General features: G+C 44.8%; 1 protein-coding gene across 2 annotated transcripts; it reads right to left on the bottom strand.

Annotated features, from left to right (window-relative positions):
• Window positions 1–96: 96 nt before the first annotated feature.
• Window positions 97–11,466, bottom strand: LOC143215790 (uncharacterized). Of its 2 annotated transcripts, XM_076438249.1 has the most exons (11): window positions 10,977–11,466; window positions 4,866–4,953; window positions 4,499–4,741; window positions 3,716–4,278; window positions 3,339–3,642; window positions 2,761–3,262; window positions 2,521–2,679; window positions 2,251–2,426; window positions 1,961–2,167; window positions 1,852–1,875; window positions 97–1,221 (listed from the first exon to the last, which is right to left on the bottom strand). In XM_076438249.1, the coding sequence occupies exons 3-11, from the start codon at window positions 4,611–4,613 to the stop codon at window positions 1,142–1,144; spliced, it is 2,130 nt and encodes a 709-aa protein (XP_076294364.1). In that variant the 5' UTR covers window positions 4,614–4,741; window positions 4,866–4,953; window positions 10,977–11,466; the 3' UTR covers window positions 97–1,141. The 2 variants fall into 2 exon arrangements, with proteins under 2 accessions (XP_076294364.1, XP_076294365.1); XM_076438250.1 differs by lacking the exon at window positions 1,852–1,875 and having other exon boundaries at window positions 10,977–11,457.
• Window positions 11,467–13,396: the final 1,930 nt, after the last annotated feature.

Here is a 13,396-nt window from a genome sequence, read left to right on the forward strand (position 1 = left end):
ACTTACGTAGAACGTCTGTTCTATACTAACAATCGATTCATTCATGAAAATACAAATTTGCATAAATTTCCGCAGACTACTCAAAACCTCAAAATCGTTCAAATTGATTGATTTATTCATTTATATATTTCACATTTGCTTTGTTCCTTGTTTTGTGTATACATACAACGATCTCATAATTCATTATTATATATATCTATATATATATATATTAATTTCCCTTATTTGTCGAGCGAAGTTTCATCCTACGCAGAGATGAATATTTCTTAGTATACATATATCGTATATAATATTATAGATATATAGTACAACGAGTCCGTAGAAATTTTTCTTTAAAAACAGTTTGAACACGCAACATTCTCACGTGATCGCAGTCTAGTGTACGAAAGAATACAAACGCAAATTACGAAGCATTCGAAATGTGTGTGTTACGCTTAAAATCGCTACGACGGTTATTTACTATTTCGTTACTGTTATCCGAAACGTAGGAAGGTACAAAATACTCGAAAATTATGAGCCGTTCGTTTCAATCTTTCTCCTGCATGTCGGAGAGAGAGATCGCGGCTTTCGTTTCAAAGAAAGAACTAAATTACTTATAAATTATATATATATATCTGTGACACGCAATAGATACGAATGTTTCATAACATTCCAATATAATTTTCAAGAATAAAGCAATTCTTGCATTGGTCGTTGCACTTAGAACTGTGTTCTCTTTAAGGTAGTCAACAAATAAAAAAAGAAAAGTGAAACAAAAAAATATATGCGAGCATGGCTCGAAATTTGAGTACTTACAGCTCCATTTACACATAATCTCATAATTGGTACACGCGTAAAGCTCGTATGAACGCATTAGAATAGATTTGAGCAAATAAATCCTTAGTCGCTGTTTGTACGAAAGAAATGAGTCAGTGTCAAAGGGTGGCGCGAGTCGTGAAGGTAGAAAAACGTCGAAGTCTGCGTCACTATAGATGCGGTGGAAAAATGTTCTTTCGCAACGCGTCACGTAATAATAATGATTTCTTTTTTGTCGTTTAGAATTGGAACAAACAGTCTAATCACTAGCACCGTAACATGACATTTAGAGTGTCGTTTAACGCCCTTCTCTTTCAATCTCTTTCTTTCTCTCCAATCTTAATCCTCAATACCGGAATTGACCTTTTCTGCCCATACCGTTGTGGTAGACCCTGAGCGGTGTGTAATTCCCATTTCCGTTCATTGCTGTGCATAGAAGAAACAGGGAGAAAGGATGAAAACATAACCGATAGAAAAAGGTAACAAAAGAACAAAATAAATATTCACTGCACAATAAAATAAACGAGAGCAAAAATTCGTGAAAAACCTAAGGTGACAACACCAATGAAGTTCAGAACGATTTTTCACGGATTTTATAAAGAAACAGAAGGAAAATGATTGAAAAATATATAAAACACACATGTAAAGTGATGCACAATCAATGCATACAAATAATAATTGGTCGGCCGATCGCGATGAAGCACAATTTTAGAAGCGTCAATTATAATATGTACAGATATATTTGTGACATTTCTGCAAGGTTATATCTATATAATAGATCCCGATATTTTAACTTTGATCTTTTGTTGTTCGCGGCATGCATGGAGAGGTGTTCGGACAATTCATATAGCTATAGTGTACAATGAAACGTAATCGTTTCAACGGAACTGAGTAAAAGGATATTATTTACAGAATGTAACAACTGAAATATAGCTAATAGTGTTAGTCGTGTCTGAGTGCATATTAATTCGAATTGCTCTTTTCGATTCTCAAAATAGCAAATGCAATTATATATAAATATGGCTCAAACCGATCGAATGATTTCAGGATACTCACTCAACTCGTACTCCTTAATAGCGGCTTGCGTAGGAAATGCGATTCGAGTTAGTGTCTTTGTTAACGAGCATTGTTTCCTCAATCCTACTAATGTTACAATTATGCTCACCTTGCACAACTGTAGGGGGCTGTCGGGGACCTTGTATAGTATGGGCATGACAGCGCGGCTTCAATAGGCCATGGTACAGGACAAAGTATAAGGCGGCGACTGCTGCAGCCGCGACTGCCATGTAATGATAAACAAATCTCAACGAGTCCACGATGTCAGAGTCATCCACGTTTATATAAGCACCGATCGTGGCTCCGATACACCGACCTGCGGGATAGACGGTAATTCGTACAAATTACAGCGGAGCTCCGTTATCAGAATTCTCAAATTCTTAAATTTGACACGCGTACCGATGCAGAAATGAGCGATCACAGGTAGCGCTTGAGCAGTAACGGTTAAATGTCGCGGAACAAGATGTCTAAGATAGAGGATGGCAGTAATCCACATGATTCCAAGGGTGAACACTTCGAGAGCCTCCGAAAGCAAAGACCACCAAGGTCCCGAGACGAGGCTCAGTCCGGTAAACCTAAAAATAAGTTTCACAAATTTTAGAAGCTATTGTCTTGGGCCGACGCGGCGCGTTCATAATACATCAGGGTGTAATATTATAACTTACCTACCTAATAATGTACACGGTAAAGGCAGTGATGAGAAGATTGCTATGACCGCAATAGTCGACCAGATGCTCAGACTTCCAAAGGAACAAGAATGCTGGCACCGCTCCCACGGTCATAGCCACGCCAATGGGAAGCTCATTGCCCCCTAAATTTTGTAAATGTCTAAAACAATTGATTCAAGATTCAGACAGGGAAGAGATTTCGATACTGGTAGGATTCGACGATGCAGGAAAACTCTCTTACAATGGCAAATAACTGTCCATGGCGCCCCAGAAGGTGCCCATGACGATGAGGATGATCACCAGAGCGGCGGTCTCGCTACCGTACCTTTTGATGGCGCTCATCGGAAGCGCCAGCATACCGCTTCTGGTGTGCCACCACCATTCCGGTGGACTCAACGGCATACCGTTGGCGCAGACGGCAACAAGGGCTGCCAGAATCATCATAATCGCGTGCAGCGCGATCGGCAGGTAATAGAAGGAATTCAGGTTTTCCACTAGAGTGCAGAGATAGCCGGTCAGGGGGCCAAAAATGGCAAAGCCCAAAGAACCGAAGGCTAATTGACGACCCACGTCACCGCGCCCGCAGGACGTTTCTCTCGTCGCTATCACCACCGCGGCGTCGATCAAGCCCACGGCTGTCGTTGGGAAAATGTCGGCGACCGATCGAATGGTCAAGTACGTCCAGAAGACTAGATACGACCAATCTTCTGTCCGCTGGCACTGGCTCTCTACGAAGACACTGTCTGCAAAAGATATCAGATTCGATGATCCTTGTACGTGAGAAATAACGACGCTGAAACGCTGTAGAACTAAGACTACCTGGGAGGATGTACGCGTCGACCAAGTCGCATTCGATGGAACAGGTCTGATCAACCTCAGCCATTCTAGTTTTTAGTTCGGGCGGTATGCGACAAGCAAAGTACTCGGACAGAGGATAGGCGCACCATTCCTTATCGCTTTCGTTGTTCAATGCTTGGCCTAAAGTAGCGTTCACGGACAGAGTACCGGTGTATTCAGTGTACACGTGACACACCACGTTGTCGCTCTCGTTGAAGCACAGGTGCGGAGGCTCGCTACCGGACATTGCAAATCTCCGGGACTTCCGGCTGTATTCTTCTTGCTCCTGGAAGATGGTTATGCTTATGTATATGGTTTGTTGCTCTATTACTCTCTGTCTCGAGTTGTAGTGGACTCACCTGCGGATACATTTCGTTCTCCAAAGGAATGACCGTGGTGTCGCCGCTCCCGTCTACAGGAATACTCGGATCGGTGGTCTCGAGAGTGGAACGGTCGTCGTCGGCGCGCCATCGCTTCGACCCGGTCGGGTAACAAGCGTAAGTGCAGTCCTCGAGAAGCAACTGGCCGGTTCTGGTCTCGTCGGACCACCTGTGACAGGAGACGCGGTCCTTGCAGCGTTCCTGCAACACCACCGCGCCCTTTTGGTCGCAGTTGAACTTCAGCCCGGGTCTCCTTCCTCTGGGCAACTCGACGTGGTCCACGGTCGGGATGATCAGAAGGAACGTGTAGAAAATCGCGGACAGGATACAAGCAATCGCGATCATCACCCTGAGATAACGACCCGTCGAGGTCTTGTTGCTTCTACCCTGATGACCCGCCAGCTTGTCGGCGATGGGACTGGCGATCAGAGGCCCCACGATTGCTACCACCGGCGAGATCATCGAGATCATGCGTATCTGTTCGATGCTCAATCCCATTTCCATCATGTGCAACGGCAGAAACGGGAAGAGACATCCCATCCCTGAAATTGTTTCGACATCGATCACCCCTCTGCTCGCTTCTTCTCAAACGTCACTATTACTAAATGAATTTTCCTTTATGTCGATCGTGGATAGTGCTAATAAACAATTTAATGAGTTCGACATTTGATCGAACCTGTGGCGCCGAAATCATTAAATTGTTTATTTGTTATTAATGGACGTTTTTAAGTTTAATGTAAGCATTTATCTTGATTTCTGCACCTCCGAAAAAGAGGAACAACAGGAGCTTCAGCGATAGAAGATTGGTGTTGACGAGCTTTTTCTTCGGCAAGTCTTTCGTGGTCTCCATCCTCTCGGTGGACGCCGATATCGTCATATTGAATATATTGGGGCGAAATTTTCGTTAGATCGGGACAAGAATTCCCACGAGGACGACCCACGGTCGTCTATTACACCAACGATCCTCCTCCTATCGCCATCTTTTGAGCCCGCCTTTATCTATATCTAAAGAAACGAACAAATAGAGAGTATCATATTTATGTGGCTCGTGTGCCGAGTTCGAACTAACGGGATTGTAGATTGTAGCATTGCACGGAACAATTATAATGCGAGTTACAATTCCACTTACTCCATCGGCGACGGCGGCGGCCCAAGACGAATGGTCGGCGCGACAACGCTCGGCTTTAACGCTGGACTTTCAACAACAGTCCCGGATGCTGAAACCATTCGAGGAACGATTAACACATTAATAAATAAACGACGAAAGGAAAAAGGTGCGATAACATCGCGCGCAGCTTTATCCACGCTCATTTATAAGATACGGATTTGATTTCTTCCTCCGTGCGCGATCTTTCGTGCACCAATTGTGAAATTAACTGACAGTGTTTATTAAGCGTGTAGAATGCGTACGTATTAAATGCCGACATGAATCGGGAGTACCGAGAATCTCTCACGACCTCAAGAATTCGTGCCAAGGCAAATACTCGCGCATTACGCCGGAAAGATGCGCCGGTGCCGGTACGTATCATGAAACCTCGCTCCATCATCTGGCAACTCCAGATTCCGGAGACGTATTCGTCTTCGATGCAGATGCGCATCAATTTGTCATGGTCGCCACGCGGTCGCGGCAACCGGAGCAGCGAGCATATATCGCCGTTTAGTTATTTACACCTACGTGCGCGGTACACGCGTCGCATTTTGGCCCCGCAACGGGACATTCGATCCTTATTAACCACTTGCGGTCCGACATGTTCCGTCTCTTTTACTTGAGAACTTGCTACAAACTGATACAACTCAATTATATTCTTATGGGTGTAAAAGACACTACGGTTTGACTTATATACCATGTAATTATTAGGGGTGGGTACCCGGAAATTTCGGTTCGACATAGGACCGCAAAGGATTAATCGACCCGAGATACCTTGGCAGCAATATCTCGCGCTCGATGGTCCTCGCCGCACAGTGGGCTGGATCGAGAAATTTAGTGGCATTTGTTAGAACTAGACTGCGGATCTTTATGCAAAATAAAAAATGTTTACGTCGATTGCAAGACACAGGAGCTAAATAAAAATTTCATTCTTCTTTTGATTATTTCGTTAAGGCGAAACTAGTACACTGATGGTCTTGCATCTTTTTTACACAAAAGAAGCAGAAGTAATATTAAATAGGGTAATCAGGATACCCCTCGATGAAAAGAAGCAACTTTTGGCTGAAAAACACTGCGTCCCAAATGTCTATCTTTGTGAATTTATATTAACAACAGTTTTTGTGAACAAACATTGATTTCCTCAGCTTCGATGTTGATGGACATTTAGGAAGCAGTACAAATTTATTAGAAATTGATATGAGAAAGTCGAAAAATGTCACTAAATTTCGATATGAGAAAGATCCAGCCCGATCCAGCCCACTGTGCGCCGCACTATGGGCCAAACCGACGAAATCTGTGTCAAAATCAAACAACTTTCCATAGAAATGAGATAGAGCGATGAAATTTTTTTAAAATAAAAGCTGAAACTTTGCAGAATATGGGATAATTATGGAGATTGTGGTACGGACGTTTTTTAACCTTCAAAGAATTCGTTAAACTTGCACAATTTCAAGAAAATTGTGAGTTTTCCAATACCACGCGCGGAAAACATTTTTTTAACATGCGACACATCATTTCCCGTAGATTTTTTCACGCTGATTTTAAGTAAACGTTCAAATACTTCATTATGATTATTTCTAATGTGTTTTATATATGAGAATACAATACTCCTTCAAACTAGTGGGTTACCAAATCATTTCAACGAAAAAATGATTTCATAAGTTGCGTTCACAAAAATCGATTTCTTGCAAAATCCTGAGGTCGTAGACAAATTTTGAAACCAGATTTGAAATCAGCGTGAAAAATTCTACGGGAAATGATGTGTCGCACGTTTAAAAAAAAATTTTCCGCCCGTGGTATTGGAAAAACCACAATTTTCTTGAAATTGTGCAAGTTTAACGAATTCTTTCAAGGTTAAAAAACGTTCGTACCACAATCTCCATAATTATCCCATATTCTGCAAAGTTTCAGCTTTCATTTAAAAAAAATTTCATCGTTCTATCTTATTTCTATCGAAAGTTCTTTGATTTTTACACAGATTTCGTCGGTTTGGGCCATAGTGCGCCGGTTCGATTGGAAGACATCTAATTGTAAGAGCCATTAATACACTTGCTTGTTCGTATTCTGCGATAAGGATCCCGCTACGATTAACATTACACGAGTACGATCGTCAAGATTTCCTGGCCGTCTGATGGTTCTAGTGACAAGCATGACGCTCCGGAAGCAAATTAGCGAAATTAGTCTCTATTTACGGTGTCCCGTGGAAGAGAGGAGACAGCGAGGTCCCAAGTTTATTCTACGCGACAAAGGTTTCCCGAAGCTCGAAGCTCCTCTCCGCAGAAAAATCCGATCCGCTAAGAGTCTGCTTCAACGATCGCGGATCCCTTTAATTCTGCGAGGAAGATTGGAGAAACGTGTATCCATGGGCGCAAGGGCCTCGAGTGTTTCATACACACTTAACGCGCCCTTAACCCTTCGGGTTCAAGCGTCAAGCGTTCGCTCCGCTTCGGGGGATGGGGGTGCAACGAATGGCCAGACAAAGGTAGACGCGACGAATCTACAGACTTGCCCTTTACAACTTATCCCCGAGTCTATTCGTATATGTGACCCACATATGTACTCAGAACATGGTCACCTTCGTCTAATTTCTTTATTCGTTTTTCTCTCATCATTCTATCAACAGCGTTCGGAACTTTGTCCAATTTCCTTTCAAACGATAATATCTGAAAAGCGTCGAGCGATTAACAAAACTTGTTGCATCAACTTTCTTTATGGGTAAAATACACTTTGGGGTTTCTTATAACGATGCCTAACAAAACGTGAAAACCACCGGGAATTAGACCAACGGAAGAACATCTTTGCCTGGATTCCACGATCCCAGGGGCGACTTATCGAGGGACCGGGTTTCATACCCGAATACTCGTCGTTTCTCCTCGGCTTTCCCTGAATTGATTATGCGCCGGTGTAATTGTCACCGAGAAGAGAACGAGAGAGGATGACGGCATCGTATTCGGTCACCTAGCGCATTCGGTCGACTCGCTCCTCCTACGCTCATAATTAAACGTCCGCCTGTTTCGCTCAATCGGTCGGTTCCACCCTCGCGGACGTCTCAACCGGTTCAGTAACCGTCTTCGCGACCGGCTTGATGCTTTCGAGAAGGAAACGCGAATTACCGGCGGCGGTCGTGTAGCTAACGATTCGGTTCCCACTGCCCCTCGTCCCTCACTCCTCGAACCCTTTAGCTGTCGCTCGGCAGACAAACATTCCCTCCTCCGAGACTTCTCCTCGAGTCGTTCGGTCACTCAAAGTTTTCTCACTCAATCTCCGTGGACGCGGTGCGACGCTGATTGCACAGCAGACCAGAATCGCAAAATGTTAGACAAAATACATGCCTCTTGTTGATAGACTACGGATTTCATGCATCTATAATAAACTTGGATATGTAGATGATGTTTCGGGAATCGTAGAATCCAGTTCTGGTACTATTCGTTTGCGAGAATGAGAAACTGTCTTTATAAAACTACCCTTAAACCCTTAAAACTACACTCTAAGATATTGAAACTTTGCTGGTTGTTTTCGAACCTGATTTTATTTATTGCCAGTCCATCCGAATCAAGGATTAGCTTACGAAACGACTGAATGAATGAATCTGACCAATTTTCTAGAAACGGCCCACTGTGCAAGGGCGGGACAACCGAGCCCGCTGGAAGCGCTTCAATTATTCCGGGACGGTGTCCCGATCGAAACGAATTACTCCTGAATTATCGGACAGGTAATCGCGGACGACTCGAGTGAAATATTGCCGTCGCTCCGTTTTATCGGGCGGAATTCAGTAGTTGTACGCGCGACAGCTCGATTATTACGGCGAGCGAGGCGAGAGCCTATTTGCCACCCTCTTCCTCCCTTCTCCAGCGTAGCCACGCTGTTTTCTTTACGTTCGTCCGCGGATCTATTTTGCGACTAGAACATTCCGAAATTCATTCTCATCGATGAAACTATCGACTGCTTACGAATTCAATTGCCGGTAGATAAAACGTTAACAAAATTGGATCGCGATCATTTCGTTAACCTTCCGTCGGGCGCAATATCTGAACCGCCGAGTTCGGGCGCAATGTGCTTGACGGGATAAACACCTAATTAAGTTCGTTTATACAACTGCTGTTAGGGAAATAGTGCACTTGGTGCCGTCTACACTCGTAGGGCCGCCCTTTTGGCCCTTCCCAAGGGTGGGTTTGACTGATTCGCTTGTGTTTTCCGGATACTAAATGATCGTGCTGTGCCTCTCAGATCGGTTGCGCCCGACGGAAGATTAAATACAACCACGCGCGTTCACAAGATCGAGCGATCGATCGTACTTGGAGTGGAATAAAAGCACAAGTTATTTCTCCATTCCAATGCGCTCACGTAATATTCTATTACTCGTCTATTACAATTGTCGTCTATTAGAAAACTTTTTGCCGGCTACCGATTCCAGGAGACAAGAGGCGCGCTGGACTGGGCCGACCGCTTTCCAATTATCTTGGAATCGGCCTTCGAGTGCGGAATGAACGCGGCACGGCTAAGTGTACGCTGTGCGTGCACTGGAATGGCAACCCTAACTGGGTTAACGACAGGTCACGGAAGCCTCGAACGTTTTCGCTGGCCGCGACGAGAACAAGCCATCGCGTTTCCCGTTTTCCCTCGCACCGTGAAAATCGCGCACGCTCTTCCCCGCTGCGCTCGATCCAGATCTCCGATAAAAACAAGCCCCTAACGAGCTCCGTGTTTCATGTTCCGTGCATCGACGCGATGCGATCACACGATCATGATCGCACGATCGCAACAGAACCAGGAAAAATTGAACCCCGGGATAGGAAATAGGCGATCGGTTCAAAAGATCCCGAGCTACAGCCATCCGACGTAGCAGTTGATCGAAACGTGAGAAGGAAGTGTCGAGCTAGTCTCTTACCACCTCCGAACTACCGGATGCGTGCCGGTGTCACGCGTGCAAATTGTTCGCTATCGTGATTCCGGGCGGCATCTCTTTTCCATCGAGAACTCTATAAATAGTTACGTGCGAACGTCGCCTTTTAAACCAGCAGGATTCATTAAATGGTTAGCCGGTCCGCGTTACGGCTAACGGAAGTCGTGATCGTGATCACGATGCGCCGCACCGCACCGGTAACAAACACAGGAGCGAACCGAGTGCTCCGAGTAGTCCGAGTGATTCGAGAGGCTTCCGTTCGGATCTTTTTCATTTTCTATCCGCTTCTACTGTTAACAAAGAGTAACATCGCACAGTGGTCCGTTTCAGCGATTTAGCTGGCCAAAAGTCGATTTCAAAAATTTTACCTAAAGTGTGAAATTTTTGATGCTTGCTATAGTTTAATATATGGGGGACAATGTACTAATAAGTGCTGTACTTCATCGAAAGTTAAAGATTTTCGTAGTACGTGTCTTGCTGCTAAAATTCGATGAGACAGTTTTTATATGTTTCAAGTAAGTTGTGTACACATCTCTTTCCAGTATGAAAGTTTTGCAAGTAAGTATGGACTATACTTTCAACAATTTTGTATCTTTTTATTGCATATCTTTTGGTAGTTATTTCCATTTCAACACGATTAGTATGTAAATACGATTGTAACACTTTATGAGTAATTATGTTGTACATCAGGGTACGTCCGGGAATTTTTTTAAGCGCGGCTGTAATTGTCAAAGGTTCGAGCTTACAGCAAAACAAAAATTAGTAGCCCGAGTCTGCCCGCGTTCTTTTCACAGCATTTTCTTTATCGCGCCAAGCGGCCCTTGCGTTTCGGGCGCGCACGCTTTCCAGACGTAAACACTTGAGATGAAATTATGTTTTTAAAATACTTAAACAAATACAAAATGATACTATATGTGATTTGAAAACGTTGCGGGATCATTAAACATTATAAATTATTTTGGCCAGCTAAATTCAATGAAAAGGTTCGGTTCGGAAGCTTTTCGGTGCAAATGCCCAATTGTCACCACGATGTTTTGAACATTTCGGATAATCTGGCAAGAAAATGTTTCGAACAAAAGTTAATCGATACTCGGTCATCTATAATATCCAATAAAAAAATTTGGTGCTGTATTATTTTCCGAAACATTTTTCGTGTTTAAGTAATTAATTAATCAACTAAAAATACACACCACCGTCTTTGTACATGTCCTGGCTATGTCGATGCATAGCGATTTTTTTTTATTCGAACCATCTCGTGATATCATGCTTGCTTCGGATGCTTCGTGACTGGCGGTGTATCTGTCGAATATTAAAAATTATTCCTCGATAACGTAAAAATATGCATTTTTAGGAATCAGAATTGACCGCTTCTGAACTCCTCATTGCAATGTTGAAGCGTCATTTTGTGTTCTTGTAAACCTTGTAACTTTATATACGTATATGCGGATCTAGCGATGTGTGCGTGTGCCACCACACTCTTGCACGGGCGCGCCGGCACCCTTAACAAAGAGTAACATCATTTGTTAATCCCTTGAACGTAAGTTTTATTACACGCGGATACGTAATTTTTTATTTTTATCAGATTACGGTATCTGGGTGTCCTCTGAGGGACTAGTCAGTTACGTCATCGAGAACAAGAACAGGTTGCCGATTACGTCAACATTCGCGCGGCGAGCACCTTGAAATCTATCCGCGCGCGCGCGCGCGCGCGCGCGACCGTTTGAAGCGGGTGCAATTAAACGCGACCGTTCCTCCGGGACCTCGTTACGAGTGCAGGGAACCAGAGGATTCCAGCTTGCCGGATCGAGCACGAGGCGAACATGAAGCTTTGCCTCCGTTGCGAAACCAAGATCCATCCACAGTCCAAAGTCCAGAGGAATAATCTCGATACTTTTGTTCGCGACCAGCCAGCTGATGTAATCTGCAATGCTGACGCTACAGATCCTCGCGCAACAGATAATAATTTGCAAATCAAATTCGCCCGCGACACCGAGAGGATCCGGTCGAACTTTTCAGCCAGCGAACAGACTGCGGATTCTACGTGATTCTACGTTGCAAGAAACAGTACCCAGAAGTTTCTTTCTTTCGTTGATAACTGCGACAAGTTGGAGAAACAATATCGTTCTTGTGACAAATGTTTAAAATCCACGGTCTACTGACTGACGATGAAAACTAGGGGTTGATAACGTGCCCGATGACGTCTGCACGCAACAAAGAACAAACCCTCCAGTATGAGAAACGTGCGTGTCCTTCCGCCCACGCATCGCCCTAACACGACAACTACAACCTCGAGAATTGGGTTAATGAAATCGTGGAAGAGGAAGGCTCACTGTTACGCTTCGCCTCCACACACGTTGTCGGCCCCTAGACACTTTTATAGCCTGAAATTGTTACCGACTGCTACATCCTCGCCGAAAATTCAACCCGCTGTTGCGCATCCTGACGCTGTAAAAAAAGAACACTGTCCAGCATAGTTGTTTCCCGTTAACAAGTCGGAGGTACACTAACGTGTTCCACAAATTCCCGAGACAAGGTGGGAGGAACTGCAGCGGAAATTCTAATGATTTCACGTTTCCAGTCGCCTCGTCGAGAGGAGGAGAAAACTCGGCATCGTCGGGATACGGCGTAAACGCTTAAGGTTTCCCCTTAGCGCGTCGCAGAAACGGGGAGACGGGAAAAAAAGCTTCTCGTGGGAATCGGGAGGAAGTTGAAGTACGAGAGACACACGGGGAGAAATTTTAATTGTAATCGACAAGTTTAGAACGAGCTTCGCGACGTCGCGTCTGGAACGTTGGATCCGATGAGCCATCGGAATGGAATCACGACCACCCGACAAACTCGAGCCCTCGTCCACGGCTGCCCAATCATAGTTGAATCGTCCAACCGCCCAACTGTCTCGAACAGCAGTCGCGACAGTAACTCCCAGAAGCCGGACGTTCCCGCCGACCGGCATTTGTCACTCCTCGAAACGCGAGTATTTAAACACGAGCAGCTTAAACAATTGCCGGCTGGAATCGGTCACGCGAGCAACCAGAAATTACCCGGAGCAAAGTAGCCCCCCTTCGATTCTTATGCAACTCGTTACCGTTTCTGTTTCGGGGGATGGAAATGGCATATGGTTTCGAACCCCAGCTCCGGGTTAGGGACTATTTTCACCCTCTAAACGCGCCGACGCGATGGCCGCTGGGAAAATACGCGTTACGGTAACACGCACACCTGTTCGTGTAAATGTAATCGCAGTTCAGCGAGTTTAGTCGAGTGAACGGCGGTAACGGAACAAAATTTTAGCAGACAGATGCGATAGAAAGAGAATAAATATTCGAGTTATACTCGGAGGGGGACACTTGTTAGCTTATCCTTGAGAAAAAACCGCTAAAAATCTAGCCGTTCGATTCGCGGGCCGTCGTGCTCGAATCCATACAGGGCGATGACGTTAGGCTCGGTTGGGTCGATTTTTCTTTTGAATTCGCGCGAGACGATGTGTCGACGTGACGACACGGCGCGACGCGACGCGGCGCGAAAGGAGAATCGTGGACGAGACAGATTTCGCGATCGATTCGAATTACTCATTCAAGCGGCCGCACGGCTCAACGCCTAATTCAACCCCATC

Source organism: Lasioglossum baleicum, chromosome 14, assembly GCF_051020765.1.
Source record: "Lasioglossum baleicum chromosome 14, iyLasBale1, whole genome shotgun sequence".
Classification (NCBI taxonomy): Eukaryota; Metazoa; Arthropoda; class Insecta; order Hymenoptera; family Halictidae; genus Lasioglossum; species Lasioglossum baleicum.